This window comes from Dipodomys merriami, unplaced genomic scaffold (genome assembly GCF_024711535.1).
Source record: "Dipodomys merriami isolate MVZ:Mamm:240054 unplaced genomic scaffold, mDipMer1.0.p SCAF_19, whole genome shotgun sequence".
NCBI classification, from domain to species: Eukaryota; Metazoa; Chordata; class Mammalia; order Rodentia; family Heteromyidae; genus Dipodomys; species Dipodomys merriami.
Window position 1 is genome coordinate 28,100,817 of NW_027203270.1, and position 20,809 is coordinate 28,121,625.

The 20,809-nt window shown below is 50.9% G+C and overlaps 1 protein-coding gene and 1 non-coding gene across 4 annotated transcripts in view; both read left to right on the forward strand.

The window, feature by feature from the left end:
* Window positions 1–19,377, forward strand: part of Med24 (mediator complex subunit 24) — a 28,954-nt gene extending 9,577 nt beyond the window's left edge. For all 3 annotated transcript variants that reach the window (XM_070028112.1, XM_070028113.1, XM_070028114.1), the window contains 23 exons: window positions 1,784–1,822; window positions 2,103–2,176; window positions 2,523–2,755; window positions 4,565–4,676; window positions 4,808–4,958; window positions 5,447–5,560; window positions 6,090–6,137; window positions 6,489–6,571; window positions 6,835–6,921; window positions 8,497–8,602; window positions 9,063–9,205; window positions 10,812–10,849; window positions 11,370–11,452; window positions 11,797–11,975; window positions 12,101–12,200; window positions 12,496–12,671; window positions 14,597–14,861; window positions 15,111–15,292; window positions 15,496–15,586; window positions 17,126–17,225; window positions 18,319–18,399; window positions 18,653–18,801; window positions 18,912–19,377. In XM_070028112.1, the coding sequence (XP_069884213.1) occupies window positions 1,784–1,822; window positions 2,103–2,176; window positions 2,523–2,755; window positions 4,565–4,676; window positions 4,808–4,958; window positions 5,447–5,560; window positions 6,090–6,137; window positions 6,489–6,571; window positions 6,835–6,921; window positions 8,497–8,602; window positions 9,063–9,205; window positions 10,812–10,849; window positions 11,370–11,452; window positions 11,797–11,975; window positions 12,101–12,200; window positions 12,496–12,671; window positions 14,597–14,861; window positions 15,111–15,292; window positions 15,496–15,586; window positions 17,126–17,225; window positions 18,319–18,399; window positions 18,653–18,801; window positions 18,912–19,028 (2,751 nt within the window). In that variant the 3' untranslated portion in view covers window positions 19,029–19,377. The remainder of the gene's footprint in view (window positions 1–1,783; window positions 1,823–2,102; window positions 2,177–2,522; window positions 2,756–4,564; window positions 4,677–4,807; window positions 4,959–5,446; window positions 5,561–6,089; window positions 6,138–6,488; window positions 6,572–6,834; window positions 6,922–8,496; window positions 8,603–9,062; window positions 9,206–10,811; window positions 10,850–11,369; window positions 11,453–11,796; window positions 11,976–12,100; window positions 12,201–12,495; window positions 12,672–14,596; window positions 14,862–15,110; window positions 15,293–15,495; window positions 15,587–17,125; window positions 17,226–18,318; window positions 18,400–18,652; window positions 18,802–18,911) is intronic.
* Window positions 11,094–11,197, forward strand: LOC138831202 (small nucleolar RNA SNORD124). Its single transcript, XR_011373151.1, has one exon. It is a non-coding gene; the product is annotated as a small nucleolar RNA SNORD124 (small nucleolar RNA).
* Window positions 19,378–20,809: the final 1,432 nt, after the last annotated feature.

A 20,809-nucleotide genomic window follows, 5' to 3' on the forward strand; every position in this document is an offset into this window, starting at 1 on the left:
AATTTTTTGATCACTGTCAGACACTAGCCTTGGCTTCACAGTATGTCCTGCTCATGGTGGTTCTGAATACTAATTGTATGTAAGCTCTCTCTGGTTTGCTTCTGTCCATGCAAGAGTTCTAGGTAAAGGTTTCTGAATGGGAGCTGCCCGTTCAAGTGATAGGGAAATTATACATGGAAGGACAATTCATCATAGGTTGGTCATTGGGGCTGAGTCAAATTTTCTTAAATCTTTGGAGGGTTCTACTACTTAAGCAGAGACATCTCAAGAAGCAGATGATTAGTCTGTCATTGTATTCTGAATTTTTATTTTGGTGTGCTTTGCTATTGATTTTGAGAATACCATTGTAACTATTTTCTATAATATGGCTCGTTGTTACTGTTATAGTTGTTTGCAGTGATGAAAATAGAATCCAGAGCCCTATAAGTGCTAGATAAATGCTTTACCACTGATGTATACCTCTGCCCCCTCTGTAATTGTTTCTTACAAATATAACAACTAGCCAGGCACTGGTGGCTCACACCTTTAATCCCAGCTACTCAGGAGGCTGAGATGAGGATTGTGGTTCAAAGCCAGCCCATGAGACTCTGATCTCCAATAAACCACTCAGAGGGCTGGGAAATTGGCTCAGTGGTAGAGCGCTTGCCTTGCATGCATGAGGCCCTGGGTTCAATTCCTCAGCACCACATAAGCAAAAAGAAAAATAAAGCCGGAAGTGGCGCTGTGGCTCAAGTGGTAGAGTGCTAGCCTTGAACTGAAGAGCTGAGGGACAGCACCCAGGCCCAGAGTTCAGGCCCCACAACTAGACCCCCCCCTAAAAAAAAAAAAAAACCCACTCAGAAAACTGGAAGTGGCGCTGTGGCTCACATGGTAGAGCAGCACTAGCCTTGAGCTGAAAAGCTGAGGGACAGCACCCATGTCCAGAGTTCAAGCCCCATGACCAACAACAACAAAAACAACTTAGCTGGGCACTGGTGGTCACATCTGTTAGCCTAGCTCCAGATTGGTATTCTTCCACTTGAGCCACAGCTCCCAATTCCAGCTTTTTGCTGGTTAATTGGAGATAGGAATATCATGGATTTGTCTTCCTAGGCTGGCTTTGAACCTCCATCCTCAGATCTCAGTTTCCTGAGTAGCGAGGCTTACAGCAGTTGTGAACCACAGGTGCCAGGCGCTGTGTGTATGTGTGTGTGTGTGTGTGTGTGTGTGTGTATCTGTGTGTGTGTGTGTGTGTGTGTGTGTGTGTGTGTGGGCTGGGCCTTAAAATCATGGCCTAGGTGCTCCTTGGGCTTTTTTTTTTGGTTAGCCCAGGGGCGCTGTCCTTCAGCTCAAAGCTAGCACTCTACCACTTGAACCACAACGCCACTTCTGGCTTTCTCTGTTTATGTGGTGCTGAAGAATGGAACCCAGGTCCTCATGCATGCAAGGCAAGCGCTCTACCACTGAGCCACCTTCCCAGCCCCTATGCTTGAGCTTTTGTGTTTTTTTTTTGCTCAAGGTTTGCATTTCACCACTAGAGCCACATCTATACTTCCAGCTTTTTATTGGAGATTAGAGTCTCATAGACTTTCCTGCCTGTGGTTTTGAACCACAATGCTCAGATCTCAGCCTCATGAATAGTTAGGATTATAGGTGTGAGCCATGGGCACCTAGCTATCACCTGTCTTTTAATGAATTCACAAAGCTTTTTGAAGGGGTTGAGGTTTCAGAGCTACAGCAGCTTGAAGCATTAGTATTCAAGTAGACTGCTTGTCTGAATGCCATCTTTCTTCCTTCCCTCTAGATGGTGTCCTATTCCTCTGTCCTCACAGCTATCAGTAAGGTATGACCACAACCACTCACATATTAGGGAGGGGGACAGGGGCAGGTCCACTTTCTTTACTAATATCATCATGGACAGACAGTCCATGATGCCTCTGGTGTTGCTACTGTTCCCTGGGAGATCTGGGAAGTAGGGACTGGAATTAGGAGTCAGTTTCCATATGGAAAGGATGCAGAGTCTGAAACCTGAGGTTGGAGGAAAGAAAGCATGCACCATTGCTGCCATGCATGAATCCTGGCCGTTACCGGGCATTCTGGAGCCTCTCTACTCTTCTTTGCAGTTTGATGACTTTTCCCGGGACCTGTGTGTCCAGGCTTTGCTGGATATCATGAACATGTTTTGTGACCGACTGAGGTAAGGGCTGGGAGAGGGGGTTAAGAACATTCCAGCATCCTCCCAGTACAAAGAAGCTCCTAGCACCTAGCTGAGACTAGTTCTGGGTTCCTCCATTTCCTCTCCCCACCTGCCTATTCCTATCTTTTCTATTTATTCCCTTAGGACAAAATGCCTCTTCTCTACTTGAAATAGCTCATTTGAAATCCTGTCCGGTAGAAGTTGGCTGGGCTAAGTGTCTTCCCCCAGACTTTGCTAGGTTTCCAAATCTGTTCCCTAGTAGGGGAGTGCCAGAGACTGAGGAACATGGGTGTGGGTCAGATTTCAGCCATTGGAGCAGAGACAGATTTTGTATCCTTTCCCTTAGCTGTCATGGCAAAGCAGAAGAGTGCATTGGGCTGTGCCGAGCCCTTCTCAGCGCCCTCCACTGGCTTCTGCGTTGCACAGCGGCCTCTGCAGAAAGGATCCAGGAAGGATTGGAGGCCGGCACTCCAGCCTCTGGGGAGAAGCAGCTTGCCATGTGCCTGCAGTGCCTGGAGAAGACCCTCAGCAGCACCAAGAACCGGGCCCTGCTGCACATCGCCAAGCTAGAGGAGGCCTGTATGTCCCACCCCCCTCTCCCTGTGTGCCCCGCCTGCTGCTGCTTCTGTAGCCGATCCTTTGATTGAGAGGGGAGAGGCAGGATGCCATCCCACTTCTTTCCAGGAGGATCTGAAACCATCCCACTTCCTTTTCTCTCTCCCATAAGCATTGCATACATCCCAGGGACTTGGGCAGGGTGGCGCCCGAGCCAATCAACCAAAAGGTATTTACTGAGCATTGTCCTATTCCCAGCCCTATGCTAGGTGCTGGGGGTGGGGGAAAAGGGGGACTACCAGAAAAGCATGTGGCAGGGTCCCTGCCCTCAACAAGCATACACACTAGTGGATAGCAAGATTAGTATGCCATATATGTAGAACAGATTAGATGACAAGGACTAGGGGTATGGCTCAAGTGGTAGAGTGCTTGCTTAGCAAGCATGGGGCCCTGAGTTCAATCCCCAGTACTAAAAGAAACAAACAAAAAATTAGAAGACAAAACAAGTTCACCATCTACTCTTGTTTGCCTCAGCATTACTCATCTTCCAGATGACTCTTAAATTCATGTCTACTATCAGGCCTATGAGCCAGCCACCTCCACTCAAGTTTACATGTTAAGGGGCTGGGAAGGTGGCTCAGTGGTAGAGGGCTTACTTTGCATGCATGAGGCCCTGGGTTCGATTCCTCAGCACCACATAAGCAGAAAAAGCTGGAAGTGACTCTGTGGCTCAAGTGGTAGAGTGCTAGCCTTGATCTGAAGAGCTGAGGGACAGCGCCCAGGCCCAGAGCCCCACAACCTGGAAGGGGGCGGGGAGGGGGAAGTTTAGATGTTAACTATTGGAACCTTCCAGACACTGACAACAGACAAATCTATGGGAGGGAAATCTTCCAGCAGTGGGGGTCTTTTATTGGGCTCCAGCAGCTCCAGACCACCAGTCTTTCATTGACAAGAACAGTAGAGTGGATAACATCCAAGTCTTTATCTTCAGGGCCCAGTTGGAGACCTTGTTAGAAAATTACTCGGTTATTTCTCCATATATATCTTATTGTCTGGGAGAAGTCCAGAAAGAGATCTACTGTGTCAAAATGGGCTGTGTTGACAGTTTTTTCCCTACCTTGAGCGCTTGATAAATGTTTATTGGCTGAAAAGTGGATGAATACTTAATTTTAATGGATCTTAGGTCTTGTCTTTCTTTCCCACCATGCCACATGGAGATTAATGGGCTAGTTGATGCCATTATTCATCATTTGACCCACTGGAATTGTAACCAGGATAAGTGACTTCTAATTAAGTTTCAAATATGTAATATAGACCATGTGTGTGGGTATTTAGGACAGGGACCAGTTGAACAAGTGGTTAGAGGAGCTGAGACTTGAAGGTGTGTTTCAGAAGAGCGCAGTGAGGGCCAACCCTGAACAGGGAGTGAGTGGTGGTAAGGACCCCAGCTTGCCTAGTGTAGAAGTGGCTGCTGCAAGGCTGGCTTTTTGGATTGGCCTGATTCTGACTTATGACCAATGTCCCTGATCCGGCCACTGGAGGAGGCTCTAGCCTCCTCTCTCCCTCTAGCTTCTCCATTGGCTGCTAAAGTGAGTTCATGTGATTCCTGGAAGTCAGGCTGTTGAGAACGATTTTACAGAGTTTGGTCCTTGGTGCTCGTACCTCTTCTAGAAACAGTGCATGTTGCCCTCAGGACTCTGGCTTCCACATCATCAGGGGAAGCCTCTGTGCGGTTTCATGAGCCCAAGTGGTACCACAGCCAAGGAGTCTGGGGCCAGACTCTACCTCTCCACTGTTTCCCATCCTATCTCTGCCTTTCCTTTTCTCTGCCAGCCTCCTGGACTGCCATAGAGCATTCTCTTTTGAAGCTTGGGGAGATCTTGACCAGTCTGAACAACCCCCAGCTCCGAAGCCAGGCTGAGAAGTGTGGCACGCTCATTAGGAGGTACCAGCCTTCCAGGGGGAGGTGATAAAGGGAGAGATAGAAAGTGCCCCTGGGCATTGTGGGAAGATCTGGTCCTCCTTTCCACTCTCACCATCACTCCTCAACACTGTCTCATATATCTGTCCCCTCAGCATCCCTACCATGCTGTCTGTTCATTCAGAGAAGCTGCACAAGACTGGCTTCCCTACTGTCCACGCGCTGATCTTGCTCGAGGGCACCATGAACCTGACTGGCGAGACCCAGCCCCTGGTGGAGCAGCTGATGATGGTGAAACGCATGCAGGTGGGAGGAGCCGAAGGCCCCCTTCCCAAGATAGGCCAGTCTTTTGAGGGCCCACGAGAGGGTCATTTCTGTATTTCTTGGGAAGAGTAGATTTTCTCTCTCTTTTTTTCTTGTCAGTCATGGGGCTTGAACTCTGGGCCTGGGTGCTCTCCCTCAGCTCTTCAGCTCAAGGCTAGCACTCTACCACTTGAGCCACAGTGCCACTTCTGGTTTTCTGGTGGTTAATTGGATGTGAGAGTCTCCTGCCCAGGCTGGCTTTGAACCCCCATCATCAGATCTCAGCCTTCTGAGAAGCTAGGATTATAGGCGTGAGCCACCAGAGCCCGGCACGGTTTTCTCTTTATCCCCAGACTGTAGATGCCAGTTGTGCATAGTTCTTTTGATTGTCAATCCTGGATCTGGGACATGGTTGGGCTGTGCAGTGCCTTTGTTTGGTCCCTGGAGCCTCAGGATCACCCTCTCATACCTCACCTCCACACTTCCCATAGCATATCCCAACCCCACTATTCGTGCTGGAGATCTGGAAAGCTTGCTTCGTGGGGCTCATTGAGTCTCCTGAGGGGACACAGGAGTTGAAGTGGACGGCTTTCACCTACCTCAAGGTACTTGTGGACATGGGGCAACAGAGAGCTGGTGTAGGGACAGTTCTCAGGAAATTGGTAAACTGTTGGATGTTTCCCTTGTATGTTCCCCTGCTGGCCTTAGGCCCTGCCTGTTGAATCTCTGGCACAAGTTCCAGCCATTTTCTCTGAGTCTGTGTGTAGCCATTTTGTGGGGCTCACCCTGTTCTTCTTCTCACAAGGTGCTGTTCAGCTCATTGTTAGCCATATTGGTACAGGACAGCTTGGGAGCTGGGGAAAATGGCCCCCGTCCCCTTGACCTGGGCTTCTGCTTTGCTTATGGCTTTCCCTTGTTGAATCAGTAGAAGTGAGAGGTCCTTGTGTCCTGTAGGCCAAGAGGCATGGGCGGTTGGGTGGCTGTGGGATTTCTGATTGGGCTATAAAAGTACCTTCACTGCCAGGACCAAAGTATTCTGTCTCTGTGCCCTGAGCCAGGAACCTGGGCCCTTTAATAGTGAGTACAAGAGGAAAGACATTGATTTTCCTATTTTTTCCTCCTACCATCCTGTAGATTCCACAGGTTTTGGTGAAGTTAAAGAAATATTCTCACGGAGACAAGGTGAGTTGGAGAAATGAGAATGAGGGGTTTGGGGAATACATAGGGATATTTCTGGGCGCTAGTATATTCCTGTACCCTGGAGAAAGTGGAAATGTGCATATGGCTAAACACCTGTGCATCCCTGTCTATCTGCCCATGCTCTAAGCTGATCCCTCCAGCAGACAAGGTTACCTATGATGATCAGGCAGGATAACCATAGGGGGGGACAGGGAGAACCCCAGTACCTGGGCTACTGGTGATCACAACCGATGTCAGGTTCTCACCCCAGCAGTGTGTCCTTGTGCACCTGCACCACAGGCTGCAGGAGGCCCAGAGGGCCTAAACCCAGGTGGAGGCTTCTGACTCTTTCAGGACTTCACTGAGGATGTCAACTGTGCTTTTGAGTTCCTGCTGAAGCTCACCCCTCTGTTGGACAAGGCTGATCAGCGCTGCAAGTATGAACTCTTCTGCTCCCCAGTACTCTTCTGGAAGGTGTTCTGAACCCTTCCTGTGCTCCCCACTCCAGCTGAGTTGCAGGAGACTTTGCCTGCTTGTGGCTGCCCTTGGCATGGGTTGGAGGCACAGGCTCATAGTTGTCATTGCTCAGTCTCCCGGGCTTCCTATGGGTCCTCCAGTTGTCTTAATCCCAGAGGAGGGAGGATGGACAGGACCCCATTGCTCCTATTCCTCACACCCTCAGTCCTTGTTTTCTTCACAGCTGTGACTGCACAAACTTCCTCCTCCAAGAGTGTAACAAGCAGGGGCTTCTGTCTGAAGCCAATTTTGCCAACCTTGTGGCCAAGCGGTAAGTATGAGGCCACTTGCGCTGCCTCAGGGGCCTCTTGCTTCCCAATCTCCTGCCAGACTCTGCTGCTAAAGCACAGTTGACATCAACGTCATTAGTGGCTAACTCACTCTTCTTTGTGATCAAAGCATAATGTCTTAGATTTTCCTTTAATCCTGTGTGAGGGGGGAGAAGATTATTAAATCTTTTTTTTTTATTGTGAAAATACTGTACAGAGGGGTTATAATTACATGGCCAAGATAATGAGTACATTTCTTATCAAGCATTGTAGCCTCCTCCTTTGTTTCCCCTTCCCATCCCTTCCCATCCTCCCCCCACGCCCCCACCCAATCCTCCCCGCCCCAGAGTATTAGATCTTAAACTCTGGGACTTGCACTCTCACTTGGCTTTTTTGAAGGATGCCTTCAGTCTGGCAGGTTAAGTGGAGACAAAAGTCTCTTGGAGGGGCTGGGAAGGTGGTAGAGCGCTTGCCTTGCATGCATGAGGCCCTGGGTTCCATTCCTCAGTACCACATAAGCAGGGGGAAAAAAAAGCCGGAAGTGGCGCTGTGGCTCAAGTGGTAGAGCACTAGCCTTGAGCTGAAGAGCTGAGGGACCAGAATTCAGAGCCCAGGCCCAGAGTTCAGGCCCACGACCAGACCCAAAAAAAAAAAAAAAGAGTCTCTTGGATTTTTCTCTTTGGGCTGACTTTGAACCTTGATTCTCAGATCTCAGCCTTCTGAGTAGCTAGCTAGGTTTATAGGTGTGAGTCACTGGCACCTAGCTTAGATAAACTTTTTTAAATAGATGCAATGATTAAGGATAGATTGAATGATTACAATATTGAATATCCTTTTCCTTTGTAAACTTCACCCCAGCCTCAAAGTTTTGGATTTTGTCATTGTTGTATTAAGTGCTGAGGTTCAAACCTAGGGCCTCATGCATACCAGGCAAGTGCTATATACCACTGAGCTATACCCCAATCCCCCAAAGGTTCCTACAAGCTATCTCTCTCTCTTTTTTTTTTGGCTGGTTCTGGAGCTTGAACTCAGGGCTGGGTGCTGTCTCTGAGTCTCTTTGTGCTCAAGGCTAGTGCTCTACCACTTGTGCCATAGCCCCACTTCTGGCTTTTAATAGTTTATTGGAGATAAGAGGCTCATGGGGACTTCTCTGCCTGGGTTGGCTTCCAACCATGATCCTCAGATCTCAGCCTCCTAAGTAGCTAGAATTACAGGTGTGAGCTTTGGCATCCAGCTCCTATATGCTTTCCAATCTCCTCTGTGCTGCTTTTTCCCACAGTTTTACTACAGTGTATAAAAAAATGTTTTTGCTGGGGGCTGGGAAGGTGGCTCAGTGGTAGAGGGCTTGCCTTGCATGCCTGAGGCCCTGGGTTCGATTCCTCAGCACCACATAAGCAAAAAGAAAAGAGCCGGAAGTGGCGCTGTGGCTCAAGTGGTAGAGCGCTAGCCTTGAGCTGAAGAGCTGAGGGACAGTGCCCAGGCCCAGAGTTCAGGCCTCACAACCGGACCCCCCCCCCCAAAAAAAAAAATGTTTTTGCTCCTATTTCTTTCTCTTGACCAACTGGTCATGGCCATAGTGCAGCAGACCGGGATCCAGAACTGAAATCATCAGAAAATGCCAATATCCAGCCCAATCCTGGGTTGATCCTCCGGGCAGAGCCCACCGTCACAAACATCCTCAAGGTGAGCCATCGGGGACTTCCTTTTCTTTCTGCTAGCTCTCCTTTACTTCAGAATAGACAAACAGGACCCACAGACCTCTCTTGGCTTTTGTATATAGCTGCTTTGGGAATAGAGAAAGAGGGAAGGCAAAGACAGCTAGCACTGAAGGCTGACACCGGCCAGACTTCACCTGTGTCCCAGGCACTGTGGTAGATGCCGTCACAGAGCGCAGCGCATGAGGACCTGGTGGCGAAGCTCCCAGCTGGCTTCTCTCCCATCCCTACCACCATTGCACCAGCGTAGTTGAGTGGGATGGGCCACAGAGCAAGGACAGATTTTAGGAACAGTTTTTCAGATTGGAGACAAATTGCAGGGTGTGCAAATTGCAGTTGGTGCAGCTGTGCGGAGAGAAAGTGTGGCCAGGCCATGTCTCCAGAGTCCTCAGTGTTCTTCAAGCCTTGATTTTCTATCCTGTCTCCAGACGATGGATGCAGATCACTCCAAGTCCCCGGAGGGACTGCTGGGGGTCCTGGGACACATGCTGTCGGGGAAGAGCCTGGACTTACTGCTGGCTGCCGCCGCCGCCACTGGAAAGCTTAAATCCTTTGCCCGGAAATTCATCAAGTGAGAAAAGCTGAGCCCCTGTCTCAGAATGGAGGTCATGTCTGAAGGGAGGAGACAGCAGAGTGGGAGTGAGGCATCTGGGTCTGGCTTTCCCTGGAGTTTCATAGGCCAAGGCTTACTGAGCATTGTAATTAGACACCTTGGCCAAAGGGCTGGTTCCCTTTCCTCTTCCCTCTTGAGGATTGAGTGAAGGCTGATCAGGTGAGAGGCATTGAGCAGTCAGCATAGAAAAATTCTGTTTGCCCTATTAACAAGGGGCTCTGTGTTGGACTTGGTGGTACATGCCTATAATCCCAGCACTCATGAGCAGAAGCAGGAGGATTATGAGTTCAAGGCTAGCCTGGACTATATAGTGAGATCCTGTCCAAAATTTTCCCCTCCAAAAAAAGTGAGCTCTCAAATTCTGTTACCTTTTGGGTTGCTTGGGTATTTGGCACTATGGAACATTGTTCCAGGGGCTGGAAATATGGCTTAGTGGCTTAGTGCCTAGCATGCATGAGGCCCTGGGTTCGATTACTTAGTACCACATAAACAGAAAAAGCTGGAAGGGGCACTGTGGCTCAAGTGATAGAATGCTAGCCTTGAGCTGAAGAGCTGAGGGACAGCGCCCAGGCCCAGATGTTCAGGCCCCACAACCAACCAAAAAAAAAAAAAAAATGCTGAGGGAGAGCTGGGAATGTAGCTTAGTAGTAAAGGGCTTCCCTAGCATTCATGAAGCCCTGGGTTTGATTCCTTAGTACCACATAAACAGAAAAGGCCGGAAGGGGCACTGTGGCTCAAGTGGTAGAGCGCTAGCCTTGAGCACAGAGAGGCTCAGGAACAAAGAGCCTAGGTCCTGAGTTCAAGCCCCAGGACTGGCAAAAAAAACAAAACAAAACAAAGAACATTGTTCCATTCAGTGAGCCATTCTATAGGTCTCCGAAATCTCTTTTGATTATAGGCTTAGTCCTATAATCCTTACTACTCAGGAGGCTAAGAGTGGAAGAATCTCACTGTTCAAGGCCAGTCCAGGCAGAAATGTTCCAAAAATAACCGATGAAAATAGGGCTGGAAGTGTGGATCAAGTGGTGGTAGAGTGAGGGTGTTGATTTCAAATCTCAGTAACATCAAAAGTAAAAAATAAAATAATAATTTCATTTTGAGAAAGAGTCTGGTTCTGTAATTCAGGTTGGCTTCCAACTTGAGATCCTCCTACCTCAGCCTTGTGAGTGATGGGATTATAGGTGTAAACTACCATGCCCAAGAGAAAGGGTTTTCTTTCTTTCTTTTTTTTTTTCTGTGCACTGGAGCTTGTAACCTGGGACTTCACTCTAACTTGCTCATAGCTAGCCCTCTACCACCTGAGCCATGCTTGGAAACGATGTCCCACAGACTTTTCTGCCTGGCCTACCTTTTTGAACTGCAGTCCTCTTAAGTCTCAGCCTCCTGAGATTGCAGGTGTGAGCCCTCAGGATCTAGTTTTCTAGCAGAAATCTTTTAATAGTAGAACTCATTCTTTTTTATTTCTCCTGTATTGATAGTGTTTAAAAGTAACCTGTAATTCAGGCTGTGAATACCCCTGTGTGCTTGCCCTGGTTGATACTTCCTGTCTCCATTTCTTCCATAGTCTGAATGAGTTCACTACCCATGGCAGTGGAGAGAGCAGTAAGTCCTTCTGAGCTCCGCTAGGCCCCGCTGGTACTGAGAACGGTGTGTGGGGAGGGGCTACTTTGGCTCATTCTGGGAGTCTGATTTCTCCCTCTGAGTCATGACTAATTGTAGTTTTTGGGGAGCCTTAAGGGAAGTTAATGCTGGGAAAGGGGTTCTTCTGAGGCTATCTTGGTCTTCCTTCTACCTTCATCCTAATTTAATATTTGTTTGTATATTGGAGGAGGATTCTAGAAATCTTGGACTCTAAGGAAGGGATGATGTTCTAATTAAGACTCAAGAAAAGGATTCTGAGCCTCAGAGCTTTGAAGGATCCAGTTGATCCCTGACCTTCCTTACAACAAATTCTAGACTGGGTTGTAGCTCAGTGGAAGAGTTCTCGCCTAAGAGTACTTGCCCAGGCAGAAGGCTTTGGGGTCAGTCCTCAGCACTATAAAGACAAAACAAAATCCTGATCTCCTTCTTGACCCAGACCTTGCCCTGGGCTGAGGGGTTGGCCTTCTTACTCTTCCCACAGCCAAAACAGCCTCAGTGCGTGCCTTACTCTTTGACATCTCCTTCCTCATGCTGTGCCACGTGGCCCAGACCTATGGCTCAGAGGTGAGTGAGAAGAGAGCAGGTAGGATTACAGGGTGCCAAGTGATGGGAAAAAGAGTTAGAAAATAACCAATAACTCGTCCATATCACTCCTTGTCCCCATTGTCCACTCCCTTGTCCAACACTAGTGGGCTCTGCTGTTCTCTGAAACCTTCAATGTCACATTCACAATGACCACTAGGTGGCAGCATAGCCCCCAGTCTGCCGTCCTTAGACCAATTTGTCCCCAGTTTTTCAAGCTGGGAAGAGAATAGTAATGGGACAGGAAACTGAGGCACAGCCACAGGTCCAAGCTCTGGCAGGCATCACACCTTTCCCACTTAACTTTTCCTTTCCCTCTCACCCAGGTGATTTTGTCTGAGTCAAGCACAGGAGCCGAGGTGCCTTTCTTTGAGACCTGGATGCAGACCTGCATGCCTGAGGAAGGCAAGATCCTGAACCCTGACCACCCTTGTTTCCGGCCTGACTCCACTAAAGTAGAGTCCTTGGTCGCCCTGCTCAACAACTCCTCCGAGATGAAGCTGGTGTTAGTGACTTGGGTACCTGCTCAAGGGTAGTGGTAGGGGTAGGGCCAAGACCCTCTCGCTTCCACAAGCCTACTCTGTGCTCCGCTTTGGTGATTTTTCTCCTGCCCACACCCCACTTCTGTAGGCAAATGAAGTGGCATGAAGCCTGTCTCAGCATTTCAGCAGCCATCTTGGAAATCCTCAATGCCTGGGAGAACGGTGTTCTGGCCTTTGAGTCTATCCAGGTAGTCCTCCTTTCTACCCCCTCTTGCTAAGACACAAAGCCAGTCACCAATAGCTTGTTATATTGAATAAGAACAAGAAGGCCCTTAATTCAGATCTCATGCCTTGAAATGAATGTTCTCTGGAATCATAGCTTTAGCCACTCCTTCCCACTCAGGTAGCTCTGGGAACATCAAACTTGTGGTGCAGAGAGGTGTGGGGTGCGACCCAGGACTCCTACCTCTTCCTCTGCTGCCAAGAAAGCAATGGCCAAGGAGCGGGGAGAGTAACTCCAGCTACCCTGTTCCCCTCCCACAGAAAATCACCGATAATATCAAGGGAAAGGTATGCAGTCTGGCCGTGTGTGCCGTGGCTTGGCTTGTGGCCCACGTCCGGATGCTGGGACTGGATGAGCGTGAGAAGTCACTTCAGATGATCCGCCAGCTGGCAGGGCCACTGTACAGTGAGAACACCCTGCAGTTCTACAAGGAGAGGTCAGTGACCCAGCCCACCCTCCGCAAACCCTGCAGGCGTGGCGGGAGGAGTCAGCACTTGTGGAAACCAACAGCCTGCTCTTGTTACCTTCCTGACACTGCTCATTCATTCGCTTCCTCCTCACTCAGACCCTTCATTCCAAGTACTGACCAGCCATGCTGGCATGGCTCTGGAGATCTGGCATGTTGAGAGTGCCAAGACCCTCATGGTCCCCTCCCCCCATTCTTAGCCACACATTCGTGGGCTGGGCTCAGTGAGTGAGCATTTAGTGTGTCTCTGTATCAGGAGTGGGGCTTTTTCTTTGTTTTTGGCTACTGGTCCTGGGGCTTGAACTCAGGGCCTGGGCACTGCCCCTGAGCTTTTATGCTCAAGGCTAATGCTCTACTACTAGAGCCACAGCTCCACTTTCAGCTTTTCTGTTGCTTAAATGGAGATAGGAGTCTCATGGACTGTTCTGCTCAGGCTGGCTTTGAACTGTGATCCTCAGATGTCAGCCTCCTGAGAAGCTAGGATTATAGACATCAGCACCTGGTTGTCCTGAGTGTCTTAATCCAGCATTTTCTGTGTGCCTGGAGTGCCAACCCCAAACAGCTCTGACTTCTGTCCTTAAAGAGCTCCTGTTTTGGAGCGCTAGCTGAGCAGAGCAGTAGAGGGCTTATCTTGCTGTTGCTGCGGGGGAACTGTGAACCATCTGTAAGTTGTGGAGCCTTCATCGCCCAGCTGTCTTCAGAAGCATTTCGTGTGCTGGCTTTTCAGGGGCTTGCAGGACCTTTTTTTAAAATGTGACAAGAAATACATGACAGAAAATGTATAGCATCTTCTATGCTATGCATGTAACAGTTCAGTAGTATGGCGTATATTCACATTATTGGGAAACAAAGCTCCAGAATTTTTCATCTTGCAAATCCGAAATTACACTCATGAAGTAACTTCCCCTCTTTCCCCCCCTCCCAGTCCCTGGCAACCTCTATGCTACTTTCTATTCTTATGAGCCAGGCTACTTTAAATGCCTCCTATAAGCAAAGTTAGGCAATATTTGTCTTAGTGTAATTGACTTACTTCATTCCACATAATTTCCTCAAAGTTCATTCATGTTGTAGCATGTGACTGGATTTCCTTTCTTTTTAAGACTGAGTAATATTCCCATGGTCCATCTATGCCACATCATGGTTATCTATTCAGCTTTTAGTGGCCACTTGGCTTGCTTCCACCCCTTGGCTGTTGTGAAGTGTGTGGCTATGGGTACAATCACATGTGCTTTCCCCTTGCTCCCTTTCCTCCTCCATTCTTCCCTCCACAAGTCATAGACCATTTGTTCTGTCACCGATCATCCTAAGCCACCTAAGACCTGTTGGGTCAGAAATAGTAGGGAATCCGTGGCTGTTGGGCAGTCACAAGGTGGCTCCGAATCTCAGCACCATCCCCCATCTGTCAGCATTCCAGGAACAGCTAGTTCTCACACCCGGCCTGCCTTCAGCCCAGGACACTCCTGAGAAGATTCCTGGACATACCTCTTTATTTGTCCAGCTACTCAGAGCCGGGAAGAGTTCTGTGGGGCAGCCCTCGGGCCTCTCCTGGAAGTTACAATTTATTTTGGGAGGAGGCCAAGGCTGGGCGGGGACCCCCCCTCCAAGCACTCAGTACAGGGGGAAGTTATTATGTTTATTTATGACAGTTGGCAGGGCCTGGGCCTGGGGGATGGGAGAGAACATGGGAGCACATTGTAGGAGCCACCGAGGGGAAGATGGCTTCTGTCCTGTGCCTTTCATAGGCGTTGTGCACAGTGGTGAGCCAGCCTGGTGAGGAGCAGAGCTTAGGGCTGTCTCCTCCTCAGATGAGAATAGGGGTGAATTCTCCAGGAGTGTTTCTGTAACCCAAGTCCAGGGAAGAATGTGGCTTTCCTGTCCCCCCCCCCCCCCCCCAGGGTGGTGATCATGAGCTCGATTCTGGAGCACATGTGTGCGGACGTGCTCCAGCAGACAGCCACCCAGATCAAGTTCCCTTCCGCTGGGGTGGACACCATGCCCTACTGGAACCTGCTGCCCCCCAAGCGCCCCATCAAGGAGGTGCTGATGGACATCTTTGCCAAGGTGCTGGAGAAGGGCTGGGTGGACAGCCGCTCCATCCACATCCTTGACACGCTGCTGCACATGGGGGGTGTCTACTGGTTCTGCAACAATCTGATTAAGGTACTTGGGGGCTGCTACATACGCTGAGCTTGGCACCTAGCCTGGCTTCTCCGAGGCTGCTGGGAGCTGGGTGGTCTCCTGGGGATAGAGCCGCAGTGATCTCGCCTCAGGCTGGGAAGTGGAGTGAGGGATACAACAGGACCTGGGCCCAGACACACCTGCCCAGAGAGCCAACAGGAATGGGCGGGGTGTCAGAGCCCCCAGATTAGGGCCCTCAGCACCTCAGCCACCTGCTCACCTGTCCCGCAGGAGCTGTTGAAGGAGACGCGCAAAGAGCACACGCTGCGGGCAGTGGAGCTGCTCTATTCCATCTTCTGTCTGGATATGCAGCAAGTGACGCTGGTCCTGCTGGGACACATCCTACCTGGCCTGCTCACAGACTCCGCCAAGTGGCAGAACCTCATGGACCCTCCCGGCACTGCACTGGCTAAGTAGGATTCTTCCCAGAGTCTGCCTAGCTTCCAGCCCTGGACCCCAACTCCTTGCCACCCAGTCAGGCACCCTGGTGTGGAACCTCCGCAGGAAACTAGGCTGTTCAAAGCCATAGATGGTCATTCCTAAGTATGGACGTGGAGGCCTTCTTGGGGTGGGAGTGGGGGTCTAATGGTACCCTCTTCCTGGAATCCTTTGCCAGACTAGCTGTGTGGTGTGCCCTGAGTTCTTACTCTTCCCACAAAGGACAGGCGTCCTCCCGCCAAAAGAAGAGACACAGGGAAGACATCGAGGTAGGCCTGCCGATGACTTGTTCCTGTGTGTGTTCAGCAGGTGTTTTCTTTTTCTTTTTTTTTGGTTGGTCGTGGGGCTTGAACTCTGGGCTTGGGCGCCGTCCCTGCGCTCTTCAGCTCAAGGCGAGCACTCTACCGCTTGAGCCACGGTGCCGCTTCTGGTTTTCTAGTGGTTTATTGGAGATAAGAGTCTCACAGACTTTCCTGCCCAGGCTGGCTTTGAACCATGATCCTCAGATCTCAGCCTCCTGAGTAGCTAGGATTACAGGCGTGAGCCACCAGCGCCCAGCTGGGTGTTTTCCTTTTTTCTTTTTTTCTTGTTGGTCGTGGGGCTTGAACTCTGGGCCTGAGTGCTGTCCCTCCGCTCTTCAGCTCAAGGCAAGCACTCTACCACTTGAGCCACAGTGCCACTTCTTTTTTTTTTTTTTTTTAATTGTGAAAATACTGTACAGAGGAGTTACAATTACATGGGCGAGATAATGAGTACATTTCTTTTTTTGGTCCCGTCGTGGGGCTTGAACTCTGGGCCTGGGCGCTGCCCCTCAGCTCTTCAGCTCAAGGCTAGCACTCTACCACTTGAGCCACAGTGCCACTTCCGGCTTTTTCTTTTTTGCTTATGTGGTGCTGAGGAATCGAACCAGGGCCTCAGGCATCAAGGCAAGCGCTCTCCCACTGAGCCACCTTCCCAACCCATGAGTACATTTCTTATCAAGCATTGTAGCCTCCTCCTTTGTTTCCCCTTCCCATTCCTTCCCATTCCTTCCCATCCTCCCCCTGCTCCCCCACCCAATCCTCCCTGCCCCCTGCGCCCCGCACCCCCCCCCCCCAAAAGTTGTAAAGTTTGTTTTCGACATAACGACTTGTACCACAGTGCCACTCTTGTTTTCTGGTGGTTTATTGGAGATAAGAGTCTCAGTCTTTCCTGCCCGGGCTGGCTTTGAACCACAGTCCTCAGATCTCAGCCTCCTGAGTAGCTAGGATTACAGGCGTGAGCCACCAGTGCCTGGCATCGGCACGTGTTTTCTGAGCAGTGGGCCATGAGGCTCTGCCCTCAGCTGTGTGGGGGCCTGGTTAGCCCAGGTTTAGAGAAGTGGTTGCTATGGGACCCCACACTGCCTGCCAAGGTCCTGTCTTCTTTTTTTTTTTTTTTTTTTTGTCGGCCGTGGGGCTTGAACTCTGGGCCTGGGCGCTGTCCCTCAGCTCTTCAGCTCAAGGCAAGCGCTCTACCACTTGAGCTACAGCGCCACTTCCGGTTTTCTGGTGGTTTATTGGAGATAGGAGTCTCACGGTCTCTCCTGCCCGGGCTGGCTTTGAACCGCGATCCTCAGATCTCAGCCTCCTGAGTAGCTAGGATTACAGGCGTGAGCCACCAGCGCCCGGCTAAGGTCCTGTCTTCTAACTGGGGTTTGGGGTGGGGAGAGGAGAGAGGAATCTACTCACTGGTGGTGCCTATCCATGAGCTGTGGGGAGTTGATTTCCCCACCACCATAGCTGGAAATGTGGGGAGTCGGGCCTGATGGCGACCTTCCTGCCCCCCAGGATTACATCAGCCTCTTCCCCCTGGAAGACACGCAGCCCTCAAAGCTGATGCGGCTCCTGAGCTCCACTGAGGATGATGCCAACCTTCTGTCAAGTCCGAGTGAGTACATGGGAGGGCTGGGGCTGCTTCCTGCCTGGGACCCCTGACCCGCTTCTGCATGAAGACACCTGGCCTGTCAGAAGATGTGGCAGAAGCTTGTGTCATTCTGTCCCACGGGAGCTGCACTGTTGTCTCTCCCCAGAGAGTGAAGCTCTCCTGCCCAGCGCCCTGCAGCCCCTCAGTTGTTCCTGCGCCCACCCTCAGTCACCACAGTGTTGAGGGGTGACAAGCACCCAATGAGTTCACAGCCCCAGCACAGCCTGTGCCATTGACTCACCTGCTCCACCTTCCTTCCTTCCTTCCCTTGAAGCATGCCCTGCGGCCTGGAGGAGACCCAGCTGGGACCTGGGGTGACTCACACCCCCTTCCTAACTGGAGAATTTCCCTTCCAGCTCTGATTCTCTGAATGTCATTTCCTTCATTGTCCTCCCCTCCCCTCCTCACCACACTTCTGCCAGAGACTCCATATTTATGTGCTGTTTAATTTTTCCTCATTCCAGAGGTTTCTCCAGAGCCTAGAAATTTTCTCTGGGGCTTACTGGGGACTGAGATCCACACTTAAGCAGAAAAGATGCTGGGTCTGCCGCCTATAAACCCATGGCCCTTTGCTAGGCCCTTAAACAAATCCAAGTCTCAGTTTTTTTTCTGGTCTGTATGATGGAGCATCGAGAGGGTTCAGTGGCTTCATGCAAAGATTGCTCCTGCCCTGTGTTGCGCACGTGGTTTTAGCTCTTCCCCCATCTTTTTTTTTTTTTTTTTTGCCAGTTCTGGGGCTTGAACTCACCAGGGCCTGTGCACTGTCCCTGATCTGCTTTTGCTCAAGGCTAGCACCTTACCACTTGAGCCACAGCACTACTTCTGGCTTTTTCTGTTCATGTGGTACTGAGGAACCGAATCTAGGGCTTCGTGCATGCTAGGCAAGCACTCTACCACTAAGCCATCTTCCCAGCCCTCCCCTATCTTCTTATGGGGGTCCTGCTGTGCATCTTGGTCCACGAATCACACCCAGGCTCTGCAAGCATGCATACCCCTCATGGCAGGTGAGAGGGTAGGAAGCGCTGGTTCTGAGTTCAGTTCCCTTCTGCCTCATCAGCTGACCGGTCCATGAACACCTCTCTCTCGGCCTCCCAGCTCCACACAGTCAACATGAGGGACCCTCTGAACCGAGTGCTGGGTAAGTCCTGCCAGCTTCTGAGGACAACTGGAGGCGGGGCCCTGGCTGGAAGGGTCCCCCAAAGTCCCTTACTTCCCTCCAAGCAGCCCCCACCCCCCTCCTCCATCTTCTCTAAGTATTGGTGCTGCTTCTCTCCTGCCTTCCTCCTGCCCTTCCTCTGATCTCCCCATGCGGAGTGCGCTTAGTGCTTCCTCCTTTTCCTTTATGGAGGCTGACCTGTTCTCAGGGAACTCTTCTGTCCCTTCCTGCACAGCCAACCTGTTCCTACTCATTTCCTCCATCCTGGGCTCACGCACTGCTGGCCCCCACACACAGTTTGTGCAGTGGTTCATGGAGGAGTGCGTGGACTGCCTGGAGCAGGGCAGCCAGGGCAGCATCCTGCAGTTCATGCCCTTCACCACCGTGAGTAACAGGGGACAAGGGCAGCAGGCAGGGCAGAGGTGGGAGAGGCCTTTCTCCTGGGACTTCACCCCTCATGCGCTCCCCTGTGTTCACATGTCTGTCTGTGGCAGGTGTCGGAACTAGTGAAGGTGTCTGCCATGTCCAGTCCCAAGGTGGTTCTAGCCATCACAGACCTCAGCCTGCCTCTGGGCCGCCAGGTGGCTGCCAAAGCCATTGCTGCACTCTGAGGAACTTGGAGTGGTTGCAGGTGTGGCTGGGGAGGGACTCAGACATAGTACTCCAGAGAGAACTGTGAGGAGAGTGAGCCACCATCTTCTATCCTGCATATCTACATGATGGCAGTTTGCAGACTCTGCGTACTCCTGACTTCTGACTTCAAGACATCTTGCAGTTGATTTTGTAACATCCCTTCCCTTCTGCCAGTTCCTGAAGGGTATGGTAGCAGGGTCCCAAATGCTGACCCACCCTGAGGGAGGAACTTTGTAGATGCATAGTGTATACATAAGTCTATTTTTGTAACATCCAAGGAGGCCACCTGGGCTCATTTGTTAATAAAGGTGCCTGTGGATGCTGTGACTTTAAGTGCTTTACCTGCGCCTGTCCTCCCCCTGTCTTCCCCCTGTGTTCCGGGTTCTGGGAGGGGTTCAGTCCTGTGGTGAGGAAGAGGCCGAGGCCAGGGCCCAGGTACTCTTTGTGTACTTGTTTACTGGGCAGGGCAGGGACCGGATGGGGCAGATTGAGAGCAGCTTCCTTCAGCAGACCCTACTGGAGTAGTGGAGAATCAACCCTGCCTTCTCCCCCCCTCCCCGCCCCAACAAAAAAGGAACAGGATGGGGTTAGGAATGTGGCTTAGTGGTAGAATGCTGCTTGCCTCACATGCATGAGGCCCTGAGTTGGATTCCTCAAAACCACATACACAGAAAAAGCTGGAAGTGGCACTGTGGTTCAAGTGATTAGAGTGCTAGCCTTTAGCAAAAGAAGCTCAGGGACAGTGCCCAGGCCCTGAATTCAAGCCCCAGGACTGGGAAAAAAAAAGCGGGGGAGGGGGGGGACAGATTCTGGTAAAAGGCCCCACAGGTGTTGGGGCATGTGTCCTGATTTTTTTCTTTTTTTTTGGTGCCAGTCCTGGGACTTGAACTCAGGGATTGGGCACTGACGCTGAGTTCTTTTGCTCAAGGCTAGCGCTCTTCCACTTGGAACCACTTCTGTTTCCTGATTAGTTGGAGAGAAGAGTCTCACAGACTTTTCTGCCCATATTGGCTTCCATCCTCAATCCTCAGATCTCAGCCTCCTGAGTAGCAAGGATTACAGGCATGAGCCACCAGCGCCTTGCAGATGTCCTGCTCTTTAGTCTAACCCTGCCCAGTCTGATGGCCCTGATTTCCATCTGTGCCTTCCAGAAAAGGCTGTGTGGGTAAGGGCAAGAGCTTAATAGCCTTTCGCTGCTACTGAACTCTTCAGGTCTGAGGCTGAGAAGCCACATGGGTAAGGGGACAGAAGGGTGGCTAGCCTCTCCCAGACCCCTTGGGAGCTGTCAGTGGAGGTGTGCCTCTGGCTCTGGCCCGCTATTCCAGTTGGTTTTCTCAGCCGGGAAGGCTGAGCCCAGGGCTGGGAGACTTCTGCTGGGGCAGTTCTTTGTTGGTGGGCTCCACAAGCCAAACCTGGAGCTCTGCCTCAGTGGTCACTTCAAGTTCAGCTTCCTGTCGGTGAAAGGCACGTCACCTTTGTGGGGGTGTTCAAGTGTGTGGCACAGGGCAAACATTTGCCCTTGCTGTAGTCCATGTCCAGCCTGGTGGCCCAACCCAGCCACTTCTGTTTTGACCTGTGATCTGTCTGCCTTTGTCCTCCCCAAGAAGCTGTGGTTCTTTTCCCTGCCATGTCTCCATGTAGCCCAGCATCTGTGCCAAGGGGGCATCGCAGGTGATGCAGGTTAAACATCAACTGTTGAGTGAGCTAGAGGATCCTTCTCCCTACCTTCTGCCCTCAGCTGCCATTTACCAGTCTCTAC